At 35.1% G+C, this 23495-nt stretch overlaps 1 protein-coding gene across 6 annotated transcripts; it reads right to left on the bottom strand.

Annotated features, from left to right (window-relative positions):
* Positions 1 to 10: 10 nt before the first annotated feature.
* LOC129271207 (phospholipid phosphatase-related protein type 5-like) lies at positions 11 to 20162 on the bottom strand. 6 transcript variants are annotated; one of them, XM_054908585.2, is made up of 9 exons: positions 19757 to 20162; positions 14094 to 14362; positions 13423 to 13573; positions 10924 to 11056; positions 10301 to 10472; positions 9349 to 9406; positions 8230 to 8406; positions 7403 to 7609; positions 11 to 2684 (listed from the first exon to the last, which is right to left on the bottom strand). In XM_054908585.2, the coding sequence occupies exons 2-9, from the start codon at positions 14189 to 14191 to the stop codon at positions 2673 to 2675; spliced, it is 1008 nt and encodes a 335-aa protein (XP_054764560.2). In that variant the 5' UTR covers positions 14192 to 14362; positions 19757 to 20162; the 3' UTR covers positions 11 to 2672. The 6 variants fall into 6 exon arrangements, with proteins under 6 accessions (XP_054764560.2, XP_054764561.2, XP_063962445.1 ...); XM_054908586.2 differs by having other exon boundaries at positions 11 to 3983; positions 19757 to 20024; XM_064106375.1 differs by having other exon boundaries at positions 19761 to 19961.
* Between the last annotated feature and the right edge of the window lie 3333 nt (positions 20163 to 23495).

Here is a 23495-nt window from a genome sequence, read left to right as displayed (position 1 = left end):
GAACAACACATTGACTTTACTTTTTACATAATGTGGTTTAATTTCATTCTTAATTTATATGATAAATCACCATGGCTATTGATAACTGAAAGACTGAGATAAAAATATATATCCCACTTAACATACAAATGCTAATATATCTATCCCACCAATATGAACACAAACAAAATATAATTTGAGAAACATTAAATGGGAAAACATATCACATTGAGTGGAATATCATGGACATGATATTCCTCTGATATTTCCTCTTATATTTTTCTGATAACATAGTTCTTTCTTGAATGTAGTATGGGTATTTGTACGTACCACTATCGTCAAGCACACTAATATATTCTATTACCTCTGTTATAACGGAGATGTTTCTTTTTGAAGCATCAAATTGATTTAACAATTGTGATGATATATTTGCGGTATTTGGCAAAATGATTTATTTTTATGTTATCAATTTAAAAAGATCGGTATTTTAAACCATTAACTGTACAAAATATTATTGTATGTACTAATGAAGTCTCAACAAAATTACAAATGCACCACTGATAATACGAATATCACAACAAATCAATTTGTACAAGAACATTACAAAAAGTACAAAAGCTACGTTTTCACATTTTCAAAATGGAATAAATGCAGGCATACTTACATTCTCAGAAAGGTTTAATCAACCTACAAGTATGAACATATAAACGGTTGTAAACAAAGCTGTATGCAAAATGTATTGGGATTTTTTTTTTATCAACCGTTGGTTGGTTGATAACTTAACCAACTCTGGATTTGGTTTTAAAAAATTCTGAGAGCGTATAATAATTGATACTAATCTCTTGCTCCTCTATCTCATAATATCAAGTTTCCCTGGCTGGGTAGCCCCCACCCCCACCCCGCCTTGTCCCACTTTTTCCACGCCATACAAATTCACTAATATAAACCTATAAATCTCATTTTAGTGCATCCATATTTACCCTAATATGTCGGGATAATGATGCAAGATATAAGCTAATATTTAAATTTTATTCTAAACACCCGTATGTGACTTAAAGTGCCGTTTAAGTGATATCAACTTTAAGATGGGTTAAAATGGGTTTCCTTTATAATATAGCTACATGTACAGTATGTAGACACTGATGTAGGCCTATTTCTTGATGCAGTGTACAATTTCTAACAGTTTAATGAGCAAATTCAAAACATTAGCTCCACAAACTTGTTATCCTTTACACCAGTCATGCCAGTGCTCACACTTGCACATACAGCATGTTTAGATGTATTTATGTTTTTACTTTAACATTATTTGATGATTATATGATTAAATTTATTGTAAATCTTTGATTGGACACAAAAATATTAGCTTATATAAAAATAATTCTCAATTGATACCGAGCGTTCAGTCAATATCATTACAAAAGCTGTGGCAGCAAATTGGCAATGGCTTGTAGGCCTACTTTGATTTAAAAAAATAAACCTCAGCACTGGTTCTAAAACAGAATCATTCACAAAATATGGTTTTACGATTATAAGGTCACTTCCGGGTCACTTATGAATATACGTAACACAGTTTTTAATCCATACATATACTTTACATGAATTGTATTAATAAGCATTTACCTTTCATACACTATCGACGAGAATACATCCCGTGCATTTGAAATTGGTTGATAAATATACAATCTTACTCACATAAGCTAACAATGTGTTTGTTTTTCATAGAAATGGAGTTAGTTGAAAGCACTTGGAAATATAGTATTTGCTATTATGAAACACAATACAAGTCTTAACAATGAACCACCAACTTCCGGACATTTAATATTAGACGTAGCCTACATTCTTGGCGAATATTTTTTATATCGATTTGTTTTATATATCGATAAATTAATATGAATCTAGATTCCACTTGTTTCATTTGAAAGACATCTTTTTGTTATATAAAACATTGTTACTACGTTAAGACACCGCCGTTTACACGTTTATATTTTTACCAACTGTGCTGGAATTGATTTACGTGTAGGTCAAGCACAACCGTTGTTGAAAAAAAACAAATACATGAAATTATAATATTTGGCCAAAAGGTAAGCATTATCATTAATAGATGAACGAATATATATGTCTTCATGTTGATACACCATAGACATACACCAAATTGAACCTTCTAATAACCTATAATGGATCTTAAATCCTATTTTTGTTTTCTTAATGATAATTATTGATCAACGGGATATCTAATCTAAATAACTTATGGTCCTCATGTTACAAGCTATTCGATTATGTAATATCCAATTTTAGTTTTGCATTGCCTTAAGTAACTGCCTCTTAAAATAACCCTTTGCCAGGATAGATAGATAGATATATAGTTTTTCTCTCTCTAAGGGGTGTAATTAGAGTAAACTATGAGTGAAATGTGATTTTTTTTTTTTGTTTACTCGTGTGGGAGTTATCTCAATGATCACCAGAAGAGTGATCATGAAATGACATCAAATTTACTGAAAATACAGTTCGACTTTATATGAAATAATTGATTTACTCTAATTCATGAAGATTGAACTTTTTCGCATTTTGATTTATTCATGCATTTCAGAAAAGAGAAGGGGACTAGATAATGTTTTATAATTATAATCGCTATTTTTAGCTTCAAAGGTTGTACTGATCCATGTACTCTTGAGCGTAACTGCGTTGAGGGCGTCTCAGCGGTGACTCTGGGGAAGTAAGATATAAAGTGTTATCAAAACTTACGGTTTAAGATCTCATTATACAATGAAATAAGATGTTAAGATTTACACACAAGTTGTCCCGAGAGGACCACACATTGAGATGTTAAAATATACACCCTATAGAGATTGAATATAACACCAAAGCGTTGAAAAGTTATCACCAAAGGTGTTGAGATAACACTGTTGAACTTACACCGATGTAAAATAATTGGTGTGATCCAATGCTGTTTAACCGTATTCTTACGGTGAAATCACGAGAGTACGTAGCAAGAGAGCATGTATTTTATATGAATTAAATGCTGGAAAAAAAGAGAATGTATATGTTTAAGCATACGGACAAATATCTATTCCCGTTAATGTTTTTTTTTTTTTTTTGCATTATGAAATACTAGTATAAGGTCCCCAAGGATGCACATAAATTAATCCGTTCAATTACAATATAGACTCATTATAATTTTGGAGAGTCTGTTTGCAAATGTCTTCAATAGTAAAATAAACTGATCTCATTTTATAAAATCCAAATATTTCATCTTACTTATAGATTATTGGCAGATTATATCATAGGCTAATATAGGAAACTATAAGTTGGCACTTACCATCATTAAATCTTTTTAATATAAAATACATTTAAAGAGTAATATATAATAAAGACCGAAAATGATAAACAGTTCACGTTCACCCACTTATAGGGCCTATAGCACAATAATATTGAATCCCACGGCGAATGAAAAGTATTAGTATTGATAACATGGAAAATAAATTGATATATAAAAAGGTGACAAGATGACGATGAAAGCTCACACAGTAACACTGCATAAAAAAGCCGATCGCCCACATTCCACAGAAGTGTATTTTGCTTAAATTTCCAAATAGAAAAGTGGCTTAAAAGTCGCAGATATTGTGCAGAAGTTTAACAATCATTCTGCAGGCCCAGGTCTGCAGGTCTCTCAGTGAAATAATTATGTATTTTCCAGTGAGGTATATTTCCGTTAAAGATGTCGAAAAGTCTTTATTATGACGATATGTTTCAGAAGTATTCCGAATTAGCAGTCCTGTTCACAGTATTGACGACTTGTATGGGCCGATCAGGGTGGGCGTTTCGGGTTCGTGGAATTACGGGCGGCGGCGACGGTGGCGTCCGTAAGGGTTTGAAAACGGGACGCCCCCTACGACCGTCGTAGAGGTACGAGTAGACGCCCTTTTTCGTGAGCGGTCGGGGTATGTGGTAGGAGGATTGTGATTGGTTAGAAGAAGTCCTCCCCGTTGCCCCGGTTACTGTAGATGCTGATGTTAGAATGGGGTGCATGGAAAGAAATGAATAAAACAAACCAGTATAGAGTTAGTGATTGATCAAGGTGTTATCAGCGTTAGATATGAAATTAGTGATCACAGTCACCGTCCAACAGGTCTGGATACCGCAGATCGTTTTCGTTTACTCAACATCTTAAATTAAAGGTAGGTATGATCATTTGACCTATAATATTGTTGAATGAAAAGTACCTTTTTAAAGGCGATCATTGACAATCATGTAAGCTCGTGAATGAATGTACGAATATGTACACTCAACCTATATCAGTGAACAGTTTCCATTTTACCTCGACCACATTCATCTTTTGTTTCGTAGATTCTTTTTTTAAATAGGCCTGCGTTCTGTGCTCTTCTACCACTCAAATAATTCCACACACAAGCACATTCCCCAGCACACACTAGCAAATCATTTTAATCACCTACTCTCACCCCACCCCCCCCTCCCACACACACACACACACACACACCCTTACATGAAGACCATCAATTCATTATGCCGATTTCCATATAGACCTCGTAGAGTAGTAAACCAACAACCTTATATTCAAATAATATTTTCATCGAGATTTAGCCTATGCGATAAAAGTCACGTGTTGGTTTATATCGAAGCTACAATCATAAAGGCTTATTTTCTTCTTCTTCTTGTATTTTCAAAGTTAAAAAAAGCAGTTTCAACTTTTGAAGGTAGATTATTAGATTTATATAACAAAAACCTCCATCTTTAGATAATATCAATACAAATTAATGTGTTCGATAGACGATTTAGAATGGAATATGAATAACAACAGTTACTAAAGTAGCTTGATAGACACAAATCAAATCATGCAAACTGCAAACTGTAGAAAATTACAGAATATTATAGACCCGACAAATTAAATGAAATAAATCAAAGAACACCACCAAAAGGTAGAAAATGACACGTCAAATTTTACCTGAATTCAGCTGATTTAATCACAATGGAAGCAGTTAGGTACAAACAGAAATATTCATAAGCAACAAGATATACAAACTGATATAATAATCTATGGAAGTGTTATAGCTACATTGCATCCAAAATTTCGCATTAGCCTTCCTTGGACTATCATTATGCTAAAAATAAATCAAAATTATTTCTTTGTGTTTGAGATCTTTCAATCTTTTGCAGTGATATAAAAATATATAATATTTGCGATATAAACATTTTGAAACATAAACAACACACTTTTAAAAAGGAATGTTTCAAATAACCAATCTGTTCGTAAATATAAATTGTATCCATCCAAAAATAATGCTCAAAATTAATGAAAATAAGGTAGATTCGAACCAATGATTTGATTTATTTGGACAGTTTTGGGAGTCGGGCACAATTCAGCAACACAATTGGTTATTTTTGCCAATCATTTTAAGCGTGTATACAATTAGCAAGGAAAAGAAAAAGTAAAGGGTGTTTTACAAAAGAAAGAAAATTTACAGTCATGCAACAGAGATAATTAAATGAAAAAAAATCATATACAAAATATATTGACAAGTGCATTATCTAACCATGGGGCGGTTTCATTAAAGCTGTACATAAATTTATGAATAAATTAACGACCGACTGGAATATGAAGTACCACAAAATTAATGACCTCAGGGCTTTTATTAAAGAGAGTATGTAAGTTGTTAGGGCATATTATTTTCTGCATTAAGCGTAAGTCCCGAATCCAAGCGTATGAGATGTTCAAGAAAGTCAAGTACTAATTGAACAAATATAAAAAACAAATACACTAAATTTTGAATTAAACGTAAGTTTCTTGAACGAACCATTCGTCAACTTTTACATGATGTGATTTAAATTGATGCCGTAGACACATCACAAGCTTGCCATTCGTACTTATGTTTTGAGTTACTTTACGAACATCTTTAAGTCACCACTCCCAATTGAAGAATTTTACAGGGCAGAAATGATCACACAAAAGCAATTTAGAAGCATACAGCAAAGATATTAAAAGACAATAACAAAGAAGACATAAGATCGACCATGTCGACCGCAGTTAATATTTCCAGACAACCCATAGCAGATAATATAAAAACATTAATGGAACATTTCGGAAGACACCAATTTTTAACAATATATCACGATAAAATATAGGGTAAACAGTAATTTATTCATTTAAGAAGGTATTTTGGTCGAATACATGTTTAGTTATTGAACGAAATCAGTGTTTTTTAATTAGGACCCCATGGAAGAACATTGATAGTAAATATCACTGAAATGGGCTATCCTCCATCGTAAATGTTTTCTTGATTTTCATGTATTTTATTTATGCTTTTTATATGGAAATGAAAACAAACAAACAAGTCCTTTCCCCAATATATATAACAAATAGACGGGATCATAGCTTCTTCATCACATTTTGTTTATGATTCATTCTAATAAAAACAAGAATTTTCAGTTAACAATAAAGAAACAATATTTGGAATTATTCAATCAATGAAAATATATATATTGTCATTCTCTTGCAAAATAAAGTACTGTTTTCATTAATTACTCATTTCCCTTTTTTTGGATATGAAGCAAGGAAAATAATGTGAATAAACCGATTTGGAAGCTCTTTTGACAAATTTTCGTTTTCTCGTTGATAAAGCGAACTTTTGTCATTTTGTTTTAAAGAATTAGAAATTGCACAATATGAATCAAAAATAAATTATTAATAAATTATTTTGATATGAGAATTATATAGCATTCATTTAGTAGTATATACACCATTTTTCCGATGATGATGTGTAGTTAGATTTTTGAAAACATGATGATATATAATAATTAAAGACATTTCTATTTGTGTTACCATGAGATTATAAACATTTTCCATTGCATGAAAAGTGTTCCTAGAAAACAATATTATTGCGACCGGCTTCTAATACACATCGGACAGATTCAATTTCTTGAATAAGAAACACTGAGGAAAAACATTGGACCATTCCTTGGTTGAATACATTAAAATTACAAACTCGACAACATTCAACAAAATACAATGCTATATGCAAAGTGAGAATCGAGAATTCAGATTTGGTCATTCTGTATATAAAAAGAAACACTGTTACTTTAAAATTATATTCGACTTTGAGCGTTCAGGTGTGGAAATCATTTAATGAATCAAAGAGGATCTTTTTTAATTTAAATATTCCAATGTGCTAATCATTTTTTTTTAATAAGCAGAAAAGGGGGAGTGTCAAGTTCCAATATCTGAATGCTTGTCCGAAGCGAGTGAAACTCGGCGCCCTCTATGCCAGAATTAGGACAGTAAAGCAAGATGGTTTTATGCTCAATGTTTTTGTTAGTAAACGTAATGATCTACACCCCTGCTTTTCCCGTCAGGAACCCGTTTGCCACTGATAGCGTTAGCATCCCTAGGGCCATACAAGCTTCCATTTACCTCCATTCCTCGATCCATGTACCCGTCACGTTCCCGCTGGCTGTGTCGCAGGCCGTTCATCTGCATAGGCTTGTCAAGGGTGGTGCCGTTTCGAAGGGCGTGGTCGTGTTCGATGACGTAATCCTCGTTAGCGTCGACGTCACTGTCCAACCCCGGGCTCGTGGTGGACATGAGAGGGCCGAGGAAGGCATCGAGGACTCCGTAGATCTTTCAAAGATAAACAGAGATACAATCCTTATTTAAATAACTATGATCCACCTATATGACAGCAATTGATCTAGCTTTGATTCGGGCTTTGAATTTAATTCTGTCTCAAAAGTTTGTCATTTTCATTAAATGAAAGTCGAAGGCAATATGAGATAGTTGTTGCTACCACATAGATATGATTAAAATTTAAAAAATGATGAGATGATCTAAGTTGAGATAAAGGTAGGCCTATGGAGCTACCACTGGCAGCTGATTTTTTTATTTTCCATGCTTATACCTTCTCCCTCCCTCTTTCAAAGGCTATTCCTTTTCAGTGCCCTATCATTTTTTCTTCCTAAATTAGTTCATTGCATTTTGTATTTAGCTATTTTTTAATCGTAGTCCATCTGCCTTCCTCTGTAAAATACTACAAATCTCCCATTCATGACGTAACGTTATCTAGTATTCAAGATCTAAAACTGAAAGTTTCATAATCATTTTCGGAATCCGTTTTCAGGCTATGATATTGACGGACGGTTGGTTTCTTGAGTGCAGTATAGTGCGCTTGACAGGTCAAATTAAATCAAGTCAGGTCAGGCCTGGTCAAGGGTCAAGGGTCAAATCAAACACCATGCACCTACCAGATAGAAAGCCACGACGGCCCCTAGGATCCATCCTCCAATGACGTCACTCCAATGTGCTCTGTGCGCTGCGATCTGCTGCATTCCCAGTAAGTACGGTACGGCGATGAAACAGAGACCAGCGAAAGGGCGAAGGGTGTGGGCCGAGTTCAGCTTCATCAAATTTGTGACGTATACCTGTTTAATGAGTGGATTAATTAGGGTACAATTACAATTATAATATGATAGCACTGTGCTAAAAAAAACCTGCATGATAATCACAGAGGTTGGGATGTGGTGAAGCCTGTTAGGTACAAAGCTCTTCTTTGTTTCTTGCAGTCTCCTCTCTACACTGTTAGAAAATGTATCCTTAAAATAAAAGAAGTTCCTGCAACAGAGTCTCGAGAACACCTGTAATCTTACCAGATTGCGTAATCTTACAGGAAATTGGTATTTGGTGTATGGAAGCTTACAAATTTCCCTAAATAAAACACCCTTTTTCCCTTTTTAAACAGGCCTGTTCTGTTAAATTGCAGAAAAATTCCTGTTTTATGAATTTACAGAATGATTCTGTTATTGCTTTCTGCAAAATCTTCTTTTTTCTGTAAAATCACGGGGTTTTTTACAGTGTAGGTTAAATTATATAACTTTGCAAGCCCTTTGTTATTTTTATTGAAAGATAGTGGATATGAATGAATTACTGTAATGAGTATGTTATTGCACGATACTATGATGAATAATAGCAGTCAAAATTTTGGGGGAGGGAGGTTCACCTCGTCACAAATTGGGTTCTTGTCGACAAAAATTTCGATCTTGGAAGTAGAATAGGTCGATATTTCCCACCCACGAAATGTGACAAGTAAACATATTACAGTTACCACTAGTACAAAAACGAAATTTTCCTCTAAGAAAATCTAAAGAGCAAAAAAAGGGGGGACACGGGTTTATCAAGAAAAAAAAAGGAAAAACAAAACATTTACTAAACATAATTTATTATTACTTTTCCATAAATGGCCACAAAATATTTTAAAGGTAAATAAAACAAAGTAATATAAAAATAATAATATTCAGTTCAAATATAATATTACTTTTGGGGAATTTATTGAAGAGAGAAACAGAGGATGAATAAATGATACTCACAGCAACATAGATTGAGGCATAGGTGCTGAGTGAAGCATAGAGGGACGGGAAAGATTGCCTGCAATAAAAGAAAAACATACATATAATTGTTATCTATAATGATAATTTGATTATATTACATAATGCTGTAACAATTGATATGCTAACCTATTTGCAACCTGTATATACTTGTGGGATATTTGGAGAATATCTAGTTGCCTAATAAATGATGCTGATGGGAATGAAAACCACATCAGCTGTAACACCGTAACGATTATCATCATAACTTCCATCGGTATCAAAATCATCAACTTCAGCATCACCACCATTAATATGATTTTCAAAGTTGTTAAAGGAGAGGGGGAAAAACAGAAAAAAAAAGTCATGAAGAAAGGACAACAAAGGCTAGCAAACATGTAAAAAAAATTAAAAAGAGGCCTGGACTATGTGAGACCCAATAAGTCAATTAAGGAAAAATGTCAATTTTAGGTCATCTTGCCCCTATAAAAAAGCCCGTCGGTGTCGCCCCTGACCTCCACCGATTCCTCATCTCCCAGAACAAAATCACCATCATCATCAATATCATCATCACTACCACCGTATTCAATATCACCACAAAGAAACCATCTTTATCATCACCATGGATCTCTAGTACGTCCATTTCATCACCATCATTAGCACTTTCACCACGACCATAATCATAACCATCGTCATCATCACCACCACCACCTCTACCAACACTCTCACTCTCACCACCACTACACAAACACACAACGCCGCATTTATGCACACCTTCCTTCACTCACCCACACACCCACCCTCAACCACGTACCCTTCCACAAACCCACACACGCGTACACACATCACCTCCATATACATACACCCCTTCACATCCTCACACACACACACACGCTAACTCACCAACTCGTCCATAACTCACACGCGCGCACATACACCCACCCACACCATATACCTGAAGGCATCCACTGGTGCGGGGCATTCACTGAGTGTGAATGTCAGAGCCGTGGGGTCCGAACACGGTGTGCAGCTTGATCGGGTGAAGAAATCCGGAGCAGGGTGGCTCAGGATGAGCTGACCCGCACGAGTAAGAATCCAGGTGATGAACGCACCAAGCAAGAAGATACCTGGATAAAAAATGGTTGAATTTAGAGTGAATTCAGAGTTCGTAGTTTATGCAAATACTTTCAGTATCCCTGATTGATGACTGTAGTCATTCTAAAAAGAGTGAAACATATCAATCCTTAAACAATCACCTCTAAAGTGTAAACATTTCCACCGATTTCGGCATATTTCGAGACAGAAAAAAATTGTTGATCACCACAGTGATTTCAAGTAAAATTCACATCGGTTGTGGTTGATGGATTTAATTTTAATCCTATACGGTAGATTGATTTTTAAATCTCAATTTTAAAATCTTTCAGTGATGAGTTAAACTCTTTCCGTGGAATCACGTACTGGCCTCTGATTGTTACTTTGGTGAGAGAATAACAACTTGTAGGTGCTGACAAGCTTTATGAATTATTCTAGCATCCCTTTCGACAATACCAATACCACCCACCCCCTCTTATGCCTTACCTGTAAAACGGACAGTTCTCCTAAGGAGAGCGTGGAGCTTCATGCCAAAAGTCGAGACCGATTTTTCCATGAAGAGTTGCTTCTTACCGCCTTGAAGGTTGTATAAACCCACCGCTGCCTCACCGAATAACACCTACAAAGAGGAGGGAGAGAAAGAGAGAGGGGGAGAGAGAGTATTAGAAATAGAGACAACAAGACAGAGGGAGAGAGCGAGGGGGAGAGATAGAGAAAAGAGTGATAGAACATAATAGAGAAAAGAGAGATAGTGAGGAGAGGAGAAATAAGAGGAGAGCGGGGCGAAGTGAGAATTATTAGAGAATATGGATAGTTAAAGAGAGAGAAAAAGAAAGAGTGCGAGGGAGAGGGGTGAGAAAGGGGGTGATATGGAGAGCGAGAGAGAAAAAAGAGAGAGGGGGAGAGAGAGCGATAAAAAGAGGGGGAGTGAGACTGAGATTTGATTCATAATTGTCGAAGGAGTAGGGCTACTGTTGGTGGAATTCAGTTCATTTCTACATCCAAGGACAATGTTTAATTAGACAGACAATGGCAATACAAAAAACATTGATCTTTCTCTTGTTCAATTTGGTAATATCGCTATGGAATTTATAATAGAGTAAGCTTAATAAATATTGCTTGATGAGTATCTTGTAGATCACTCACATCATTATATGCTAGAATATGAATGACATCTGGGAGATGCCTATCCCATTACTCACGTCATCCAGTATCTCGTCTCTTTATATATCATTAAATACAAGCGACAGTTTTGAATTTATCAGACGATCCCTCGCATGAAAATCCATAAAAGCTTCTTATCGTCTTCGTACATGTGAATGAAAATAATTTGTTGGTAAATCTCCATGACAAAAATACCACACACCATTATCCAGCGAACATTTCAATCTTGTTCATGCAGTGTTTTTACTAAAATGACAATTTAATTGGCAAATTTCTTAGATGATCCCGCACATGATGATCCATAAAAGCTTGTCATCTTGTTCATTCATCAAAATAAGAAAGAACAATTGTGATAGATTTATTAGACGATTCCTAACACAAAATCCTGCGTTCTGTATTGTTAAATATTACACCAGTTATAGTAATTGGTTGGTAAATTCACATGACGATTCTTCACATGAATATCGATATATTGTTACAATAGAAGAGATTAAGAGATTATTTTGTTCGAATTATTATTTACAATTATTACTTTGTAAACTGCATTGTATATGAAATTTGATTTGAGAGAAAAACAATAAAACATCTTTAAAAAAAAAAATAGTGTGGGTGAAATTTTAGATGGCCCCTCGTATCATGATCCAGCCAGGTTCTATAAATATACGTACATTTTAATAAACAGAATTATAAATGACCAATAGGTGGTACATTTTTAGACAAATTCTCGCATCACGATCCAGCAAGGCTTCTCAGAAAATACATTCATTTTTATAACTAATTATGATTGACATATTGATGGTGAATTTCTTAGACGATCCCTGCCATCATGCCATTGGCAAAACAAATAAATACGCCAAGTCTAGCCTATAATCTAAGCGGAGGCTGCAGTTATTGTATTTGCTGTTATGCAGAACGCAAGCGATATGTCTGATGTGGCAAAGACTACGAATTAAAAAAAAAGCATCTACAATTCGTAGTCTATGCCACATCAGACGTATCGCTTGCGTTCTGCATAACAGCAAATACAATAACTGCCACAACAAAAAGAGTGTTTGTAACGTATTATATAGTTATTCATATTCATAGAATCTTGTTATGAGAGATATTTCCATTATGTTAACAAGTGCAATTATGATATTTTAAAATATGGCGAACTAATAAATGTGAAAACTGTAATGTAACTGTTATATATTGATAATGATGTCATACATGATGTCATACCATGACTCACAATTGTAGCTGCGCAGGCGCAATGCGGAATAAACTTGCTTTGGAATCATATACCAAGAGTATCAGACGTGTGCTTATTTATGTGTCTTAATTACTAATTACTGTAGATTAATTAGGAGTACATAACAGTAACATTATAAGTTAGCCTTATCTAGTTCAAGTTGTTTATCCTGGTTGACATTTCGAAGTTATACATAATAGTAGTAGCACAGATAATCCATTGCTTTAATTAAATATTGTTTGAATGATTCACAGTTTATGTATGTTATTATTAGACGGTAAGTTTGTTAGTATACATGTATAATTGTGATTGTATAATTCTAGTTTCATAATTGTTTCATCAACATCTCAATATAGATTATAATTTACCAATCAAAATACCTATATCTTGAGAAATTAATTAAGTGGAGTTACTTATCTTTATAAGGGTAAAAAGCATCAAACAGATAAAGTTGGCAACTTTGGTTGTTTTCCGGGACACTGAGCAATGGGGGCTCGGTCCAAGTTTTCAAATCATTTAAATAAATCTAGGCTATTAACCAATCGATTAACCAGTCAAATAATCAAATCAATTTAAACAATCAAACTTACCACAATTGGCGGGAGAACGAATACGAGGACAAAAACGATAGTTTCGGGTATGATATCGACCTTCTCGGGATAGCTGTAGTAGGCGATATCGATACACGGTATCGTGGCATCGTGTAATGTGAATGTCGCCGTCTGCCATTGCATGAAATACCTATATTTTGAACAAAACGAAATCATGATGGAATTAAACAAGATGATCCCGGGATTGGGGTGGATATCCTTTTCTAACGCTTTATTCACACTTACAAAACCGACTCCAAACGGAACGACGATATTCCATTCGAACTAACCTATTTGCCTTGATCGGTCAGTAGCAGGTATCAACCAAACTACTTAATCTGTTAATGTTTTGTTGTTGTTCAGAGTTCAACTTCAGGGCCATTTTTTTTCATTCTCGTTGGAAAATCAAATTACTATGTTTTGAAAATAATTTGAAATTATGAAACGCTATGTTTTGTTTTTTTGTTCATCAGACCAAAATAGATCTGTTTTCTTCATAACCAAAAATGGCATCGTGGAAATAATCTAAACGGATTTTTTTTTTTTAAGGATCGGACAGAGAGGGGAGGATGGAATGGGGAGAGAACACCCTCTAGATTTGTTTGTAATGCAGTTATGCAGGGCCAACGAGCCAACGAATTGCATACAAATTAATATCATAAAGCGCTCACCATAATACCACTAGGGCTGCCAGTAGAATACAATCGAATAGAAAGAAACAGGGGATAAGCCAGTTATTCGTAGTCTGGTTGCTATGACGACCCCTCATTGTGTCTATGGATGATGGGAGCGTTCTGTTGCTAGGTAACGATTGGTGAGAGATCACACGTAGTAGTGCATGCAAAACTGGTGAGGAGTAGTGTTGTGTGTTGAATCCAAATCGATCACTGCAGTTGGGAATTTAAGTCCTTTCACCGTTTAGTATTCACCCATTTAATATCTGTAAAATGAAAAAGATTACGTTGATTGAAAACGTGCTCATGACGTTGGTTTCTATAGTGTAACTAACACTTTCTACCACATAGCATGTAAACTTATTATTTCTAAGCTTTTTGCATGTGAACATTTTGGGATTAAATTATGTTTGAAGGAGGGGGATGTTTCTTATATACCAAATATTTCATTCATTTTCAACATTTTCAGTATCATGAAATAGTGACATACTGATCTATTTGAAGAAAAAATCGATTGGAATCAACACCAATTAAAATAAAAATACAAATCAGTTAATATTGCCCACAGGTGTAGCAATTTTAGTGCAAGGGGTGTTCAAGTCTTTCCTTTCAATAATGGATACGACATTGGTAAATTGTACAATAGAAACAAACATAAAATAACGTAAACGGGGAAAATCAAAATAGATGACCTTGAATAACAGAACAATCATAAATGATATAGCTTGAGTTGTGTCAAATGGCATTTCATAGACAGGTAAATTGTACATGTATATAATTACATGTATCTAAGGTTTAAATTAATCAATTTTTATTCCTAACTTTGGCGTCAATTATTTCCTTTTTATAAGTTCAATAATCCCCCAAAAGAAATGTATTTTTATGATAGACACTGGAACATAAATTCATAGACATTATTAAACATGAATCTCTGTGCATAATATTGATAACCTGAAATGTTTTCATTCCGATACCAGTTTACAGAACATTATCAAGATAATGATTAGCTTCAATGAAAACAAGTTTAATTTAGGAACGGCACGAAGTGCTGTATTGGAAATTACATCACTTTTCAGTACAATCTTCTCTTTCCAATTATATTCTTTACTGATTACTAGTAATCAAGAGTTTAAAAAGACTGCAAAACTGAACCTCCGTGGGTTAAATGTGTCAACACTGTAGCTAAATTTTGGAATTTTCTTTAAATAACAAGGTAGGCTTCCGCATTTGATACGGATTATTTTTGAGTGATTATAGTTTTCGCTACCCTCCAAAGATTCTACTAACACATTATTCCATTTAAAGAAAAGAAAATGTAATCATCACCAGAATGTACATTTTTTAACACTTTACACATTTTAACACAACTCTGCTAACATTCTAGGCTTACATGTATCGTTTTCTCAAGAGAATCTGAACACGCGTACATATAGAGCAAGTCACACACTATTTGCCTCTATATACATCGTTGTCATTGAGAAATATTATTTAATAAATGAATCAATAACGATCGGTCAAATTGGATTAACATATTTACACAGGTGTGGTAGGCATACAAGTGAGTGATATGTATATTATGTAGGCACTTCATGCAGTGAAATACAAGTAAACTCTTTATAAGAACAGTGATTGATATGCCTTCAAACTGTAAAATGTAGCCTATGCTTGTTTGTTTGTTTGTATTTATTTCCATATGAAAATAATGAAATACATACATGTTCAAATTTAACAAATCGTATTCATCATATAAAATATGGATGACCCATTTCAGCGGTATTAACAGAATACCTCTGTTCTTCCATGTTTCGATCAATACATCATTTAAATCGTATTTGAAAAAAAAAATCAGTCCTGGCTCGTACAATCGCAACAACAGTATTGAGTAACACAAAACACCGAACTTTGAACACTGAACTCGTTTCATGTTTAAAAATCAAGTCACGCATGACTCTGAAGGCAGAAACAGAGGTGTTAAAACTAAACCACCTGTATTGACAGGGGGCTATGGTACACTTACACCAGTGTTTGAATCAAGGTGTAAGTTTAACGACTAATGGTATTATTTATGTAAATATATAATTCAATCACTATTTGGTGTTAAGTGAAAAATCCATGATTTTTTTTACACATGGGGATATATTTTTAATATATGATTGTGTTAGTCTAATTAAGTGAATCAAAATAATCATATTCAATATACACAAATTTCGAAAGAACATTACAATTTTTTTTTTAAATAAGGACCAAAATCAAGACAGAGCATTTCTCTCAGAGTATCGACTTGTTTTGTAATATTCAATTCCGTCGTAATGTTTGACATCATCCTTATATGGCGGGGATACAGTCGGCACGACTGACCCCTCCACCAGATTTTGTTTATAAGTAGTAAAGATATAGGGGGAGAAAAGGAGTGAGAAATTGAAATATTGATATAAAAAACGATTAGTTATGTCATTTAACTTTTAATTATCTCCGTTTCTGAATTTAGAACAATGATGACGTCACCTAAATGCTATCGTACCCCTTCTTATAAAAAAAGACCCTCGAAGCCGCTCCTGCATTTCTAATAGACACACTGGATCCTTTTGAGAGATCTTACATTGGAGTGAACATGTTGAAATTAGAAATGGGATCATGTAAATTTGATATTTTTAATGATTATTTGCATTTCCCTTCCCCCTTGCGATTTGAAAAGGGCCTCTAATTCTGTGTATACAAGGTCTGAATTCCATCTGCTTTGTGTTCTGGACCGATCAGGTGGGGGTTTATTTCCTCTTCTACATGGGATAAATGGCCCGCTATTGTAAAACCACTACAGTATTATAATAGTTGTACATGATGGTCGGCTTATACCATATCATATTCTAGTACCACTGAATATATGACCATAAACAGGGGCGACGGGATGCATTTAAAGGGGGGCTGGGTGTGAACATGCATGCATAAATTTAATGGTCATTTTCAAGTGTACATATTTCCTCCACCCCGGTTCCGCGACGGTCCCTGATCAGTTATTAGCAACCAAGATCACGTTGTAAATTTGTAAATTTAGTTAGGGGAACATCTCCTCTAAAAAAATCACTTTGAAGAAATTGAGAAATCGTTTTTGGAATGGTGATATGGGCATGTGTACATAATTTTGCTCAATCGGATTCTTCCTCTTACACTCAGGCCTGCTTATACTATTGACCAATCAACAATGGTTGTAATGGGGAAGAAGGCACATACCATGAACGCCGCTTTCAAAGGGCGCAAAAGAGTAAAAGAGAAGGAGAAGAAATAAGGGAATGGAATGAAAGGGATACCCCCCCCCCTCCATTGAACGATAGATCCGACGAACGATTCGAAGTAGCTATTGGCATGTAAAGTTTCGAAGGGCGGCATTTTACCTAAAATCCTGATGTTCAAATGGGTGCAATTTTAGCTCTTGTCTCGGAGGTTGGAAGAGGCACATTTTCTTGCCCTCGGAATTGTATATACGTCAGGGACAAAAAATGGTATTCCCCATGTAGTCCTACCACTGAAAATAATTATGTTAGTCCTCTATAAATAACCTATGAAAACAGAAAGCAGTCTACCAAGAACTCAAAAAGAAAAACATCGCATGATAAAAAAAGGGAATACCTTTGTTTTCAGTAATGTAAAACTTTCTGGTTGAGGGAGCTTAAGAAGAATTCGAGGAAAATACAAAAGACATTAAGAGGGTTAGAGGGATTTAGAAAAGGGAGTGAGTGGAACATGAAATGCCATAAAAAGACAGAAATTCAACAGGATCATGGAAGGTTGTGAAAAGGGGGAGTGAATTTAGAATAATCAGATTGTCCAAGACAGGATTACATTATAATCGAATTTGTCTTTCGTTTTACAATGTATATAAATAAATAAAAAATCCTCTGAATTATATTTTCTCCCCAAAAATATACTCTGTACTGCGAGAATTAGTAATGTATATACATGTAGTAAACATATCCATACACTTGTTCATGCATGCATGTTAACAATTTTTTTTTCAATTTAATAAAGTTATATAAATTATTTTCTAATGAACAAGGTATCCCTGAAAACGGGTCAAATCCACTCGAATGCATATTCATTCTTTCCTTCTTAAAGCGCAACCGCGTTTAACTGACCTGGTTTTAAATATTAAGCCTATATTCAATATTCAGACAAAATACTCACAAAAACTTTGGTCAAGATAGCTTTGCTTTGCTGTGTGACAATTACTATGGTAACGGAGCTCATTAGCAATTAAAATTAAAGTCCCATTGAAGTTGCTGTGATATTAAATGCAACACAATCCTGACCTAAATATTAATACACACAAAATGAGCAACAATTAAAAATCACACCCCACCCTACCCTCTAAAAATGAATAAATAAATAAAATTATATACCGATGAATAAAGTAATGAAATTGTCCTTTGGCACAATTTTATCAAACTAGAAAATAATAATTTAACTATAAGACTCTTTCTACAATACGTTGTGTTGTTTTAAAATAACTAGTTTCTATTTTAACTGGACCTTTAAGCTTATTCTGATTTAAAACTCTTTTTCTTCATTCGAGTGATTCCTTTCAGTGTGTAATATTTCAATCATAATAGGATATAGTTTATGGAATTCAATCTTTTGTCACGTGAAGTGTTGTATTTTTTATTTCAAAGGCAATAGATCACGACAGTCCCATAATAGAAATTGAGATGAATATAATATACAAATACATTTAATCCTAAGCTTTGAAAATAATCAGACATTGTCTGAATTCATGGCAAATTTCCCATTGCAGTACTATGAATATTATGAATATGAACAATCTAAATCAGCTTTTTGCCTTTTCTGAAAAGTATGTATGATATCCTTGCTTTAGATGTTTTATGATTATTAACTTTTTAAGATTATCTTCTGCAATTCTAAATTATTAGAAATAACCAAATCTTGGAATATGAAATGCATACATGCATAATTGTCGATCATTATTTTTGTAATATAATGTAATCCAACCTGCAAAGTACATATGCAATGTGGGTACAAGGAATAAGGACTGAATAAGATGAATAAATGAAAGTTCACGTAAGTTATCAACCTTGCTATACTAGATGAAGTGGAAATATCTATGCCTATACTAGGACTTACACAAAAGCGACGCCAGCCGTCATTAGATTTATGTCCCCCAATATTAAAACACGGTATATAAAATACAATGTCAACATTTCAAGATGATTAGGCTAGATGCATATAGATAGGACTACCAAGAGAAATAAACGAACGCGACTAGCCTTGAGTACTCCGTGATGATATTTTAAAATATTTTTACATATTAAAACATTTCATCACGGAGTCCTCAAGGCTAAAACACAAGATTCTACAAGAATCTTCAACCCTGAAGGAGCCAGATGTAACCTGAAGAAACACGACACCGTTGACGTTATCATTGATCCACCATCAATGATTGGTATAAGACTCTGACAACTGCAGCAACAATATACTGACCCGCCTACACTGACACTTCTATTATGGCATCCTATTTTCCGGTTTCATATTATAATTGAGCAACACCGGGGAGCAACACAATCGAAGTTTCACTTATAGGCCAAATATACAATGCACCTGTTAATACTTTCACTTGGCGGACGCAAAAAAGCGCCAGCATTGCAACTTACCTACATCAACAGTTGGTGGCACGCAACAGTTGTATGTGGTAGTATCCTGCCAAATGTTTTCACGCATCTACAGCAGACCTTCTCTTGTAAACACATGTACCACTTTAGGAAGACGGTTTTTGATAATGTATTCTTCATGCGATTGATTAAGCGAAGAAGATAACAATACACACCCTTCTACTATATTGGCTTAGAAGCTTTTGTCGTCGTCTATTATTTACCGCCACACCCAACACACCATGTGTGTGTCACACTCGCCAAGGTGTGTGTGTATAGGCTTGGCGTACACAGGTAGGGGTGTGTGTGTGTGCCTGTGGTGTGAAATCGGGTGGAACCCTAGCGGCGTGTAAACTGTATGGGTTATTGCATACAGGCATTATAGAGAAGGTGTATATAACTTTTATGTGCTGAAAAGCCATTTCTGTTCAGTTTTGGAACGTGGTGTCCAGTGAACCTTATCAAACGGACTCGTTTTATATTCCGAGGACAGACTGTTTAATGTTCGAATTCTTTGAAGATATTGAAATGGTTTGTTCGAAATCAACAAAAAGCTCGGCAGTGCTGTTCGCGCTGATTCATATAACTGGTATTTCTTAGGACACCGGAAAGAACTATCAGGCCTACTTGGGTTGCCAAAAAGTTCCGCCTGAAGGTGGTGATTTTATTTCATTTGCCCTGTAGCATAGGCGGATCCAGGGGGCCCGAGGGGCACTGGCCCCCCTATTGGCGTAGAAAAACAAAGAAAAAAAAGGGGGAAAGAAAGAAAAAAGGAGGGAAAAGAGAGGGGAAAGGAGGAAAACGGGTGAATAAAATAAGATGGGGGGAAGACTTGGATAATAAACAAAATATTTCATGTCACTATATCAAACTTTCGCTCGCGCTTGCATTGCCTGTATTTACATATCTTGCTCAATATGGAAGTCAATATACAAAACATACTTCAGCTCGGAAATCGAACTTTAATTATTCAGTTTGAAATTGATTTTTAAAAGGTGCTCTCTAAAAATGCCAGTTTTATGTTGTGAATATTAACATTTTCTGATTTGTCAGGTACCCATTATTTTCGTGTATTCCATAAAGTTCTCAAAGTATCCCTATTCAGGTCTGATTGTTACAGCATTTTGATTTAGGGGGACTTACTTTTTTTGTTGTGTATAGACTAAATAGTCATTTGGGCATTACACGAAAATGCAATTTTGGCTATTAGACGAATTGGTCATAAGACCAAATGAGATTTAGACCAAGTATATATTAGACCAATTGCAAATTAGACCAAATTATTAGTAGACAAAATGGGTTAAGCCCATGTGTTATTAGACAAACGGAGAATTAGTCCAACTGTTGTTAGACCAAGTGGATAAAAAACGAATTTTCCACACGCTCTGCTGCTGTTCTCTATATTAGCCTCCCCAAAGGTAAAATGCCAGTTGGTCTAAACCCGATTTGACTAATGGCCGTTTAGCCTCATCCTACACATGGTCTGATTCCATTTCGTCTACAACAAGTTTACCTTTTGGTCTAATTTTCATTTTGCCTATTTACCATTCCGTCTAATTTCCATTTGGTCTAATTTCTATTTGGTCTAATAATTGGTCTAATACCACTTGGTCAACCTGTAACAGACTGGAAATATTTATTTGGGATTTAGACGAAAAGGCGATAGACCATTTGGCTATTTGACGATTCGGCAATTATACCAAGTGGTCATGAGACCAAGCAAGAATTTGACCAAGTCCTATACATTAGACCAAGTGGAAGTTAGACCAAACTGTTACTAATGGGTTAAGCTCATATGGTATTAGACTATCAGAGAGTTTGACCAACTGCTACTGCTAGACCAAGTGGTTATAACCCCCCCCCCCAAAAAAAAAAAAAACACTAATAATAATAAAATAATGATAATTATTATTATGATTTAATAATTATTATAATAATAATAGTAGTAATAATGATTTTTTTTTTTCAATTCAATGTCTTTATTTCCATATCAGTAAAAAAAAAAAAAATTCATATTTACAACACATAACATTATAAATGCATTTCTAGTCATTGAATATTTACATACATAAAGAGAGCATAAAAAAAAATGCATTTCATAATTCATGTACAATAATATGGGGACATCCCGATAGACCGCGGGTCCGATAGACCGCGGGTCCGTTAGACAGCGGGTCCGATAGACCGCGGGTCCGATAGACCGCGGGTCCGATAGTCCGCGGGTCCGATAGACCGCGGGTCCGATAGTCCGCAGTGTGTGTAAAATTATGATCAGATATATCAAATGTCATCGAGAGGTCCAAAGGTCAAATGATACGAGGCCATGGGGTTCTATCAGGTGCGGATCCATGGGGGGGCCGAGGGGAAACTGCCTCAGCCCCCCCCCCCCCCACCCCCAGCTCAAAAAAAGAGGGGGGAGAGGGGAAAAGGGAGAAAATAAAAAAAGAAAGAGGAAAATGGGAAAAGAAGAGAATAGAAAAGAGAGTACGAAGGAGAAAGGAAGAGAAGAAAAAAAGAGAAGAAAAAGGGGAAAGGAAAGACAAAGAAAATGGGAAAAGAAAAGGGGAAAGAAGAGGAAAAAAAAGAGAGTAGAGAAAAGGAAGAGAAGAAAAGAAAGGAGAATGGAAAAGGACTGAGGAAAAAGAAGAAAAAAAAGGAAGGAAGAGAAGAATATTTAAATAGAGGAAGATGGGAAGAAAGATAAGAAAAGAGAGAGAGAGGAAGAGGGGAAAAGAAGAGAAGAAAGCGAGAGAGAGAGGAAGGGGGAGGGAGAGAAGAAAAAAAGATAAAAAGAAAAAAAGGGGGAAAGGAAAGAAAAGAAAAAGGGAAAAGTAAAGGGGAAAGAGAAAAAAAGAGGAAGAGGGGAAAAGAAAGAAAAGAAAAGAACGGAGTAAGGAAAAGGAGGAAAAGAAGAAGAAAAAAAAAGAAGGAAGAGAATAATATTTAAAGAGAGAGGAAGATGGGAAAAGAGAAAAAAAAGAGTAAGGGGGGAGGAAGAGAAGAAAAACGAGAAAAGAGAGAGGAAAAGAGGGAAAGAAAAGACAGAAAAAGAGAAGAAAAGGGGGAAAGAAAAAATGGGGGAAAAAGACAAGAAAAGGGGGAAAGGAAGACAATAAATGAGAGAAGAAAAGGGGAAAATAAAGAGAAGAAAAAGAGAGAGAGAGGAGGAAAAGAAGAGAAGAAGAAAAGGGGAGAGGAAGAGGGGGAAAGAAAGAGAGAAAGAAAGAGAAAGGAAGGAAGGGGAATGAGGATAAGAGAAAGAAAAAAACAAAGAAATGGAGATGGGAAACGGAAGAGGGAGATGTTGACCTGGACGTCGATTTGATGGCGCCAAAATGACTTTCGAACTATGGGGCGCCGAACTGATGTTTGAACTGGAGGGGGGGGGGCGCCAAATTGATATTCGAACTAGGGGAGCGCTAATTTGAATTTTGACCATATGGCGACAAATACATGTTTCAGAGAGGGGGAGGGAGGGCAAAGTTATATTTCACATGGGGGCGCCAAGTTTATATTCAACCGAGGGCTACAAATTGACCTTGAACTTAGGGGGCTTAATGCAAATTCATTTATGACCAGGGGCGCAACATTGCTCGTATTGCCTGTTTATAGTGAAATATATGTCCTGCCCAAAAAACTTAAATTAATGCGGCTGAATTAAAATATCCCGTTTTTACGATAACAGACAAAACCAATGTTTTCGAGTTTTAAGTCTGTTTAGCGAGATAGATACCATGTTCAG

This window comes from Lytechinus pictus, chromosome 11, assembly GCF_037042905.1.
Source record: "Lytechinus pictus isolate F3 Inbred chromosome 11, Lp3.0, whole genome shotgun sequence".
Lineage (NCBI taxonomy): Eukaryota > Metazoa > Echinodermata > Echinoidea > Temnopleuroida > Toxopneustidae > Lytechinus > Lytechinus pictus.
This window is presented reverse-complemented; position numbering and strand designations above follow the sequence as displayed.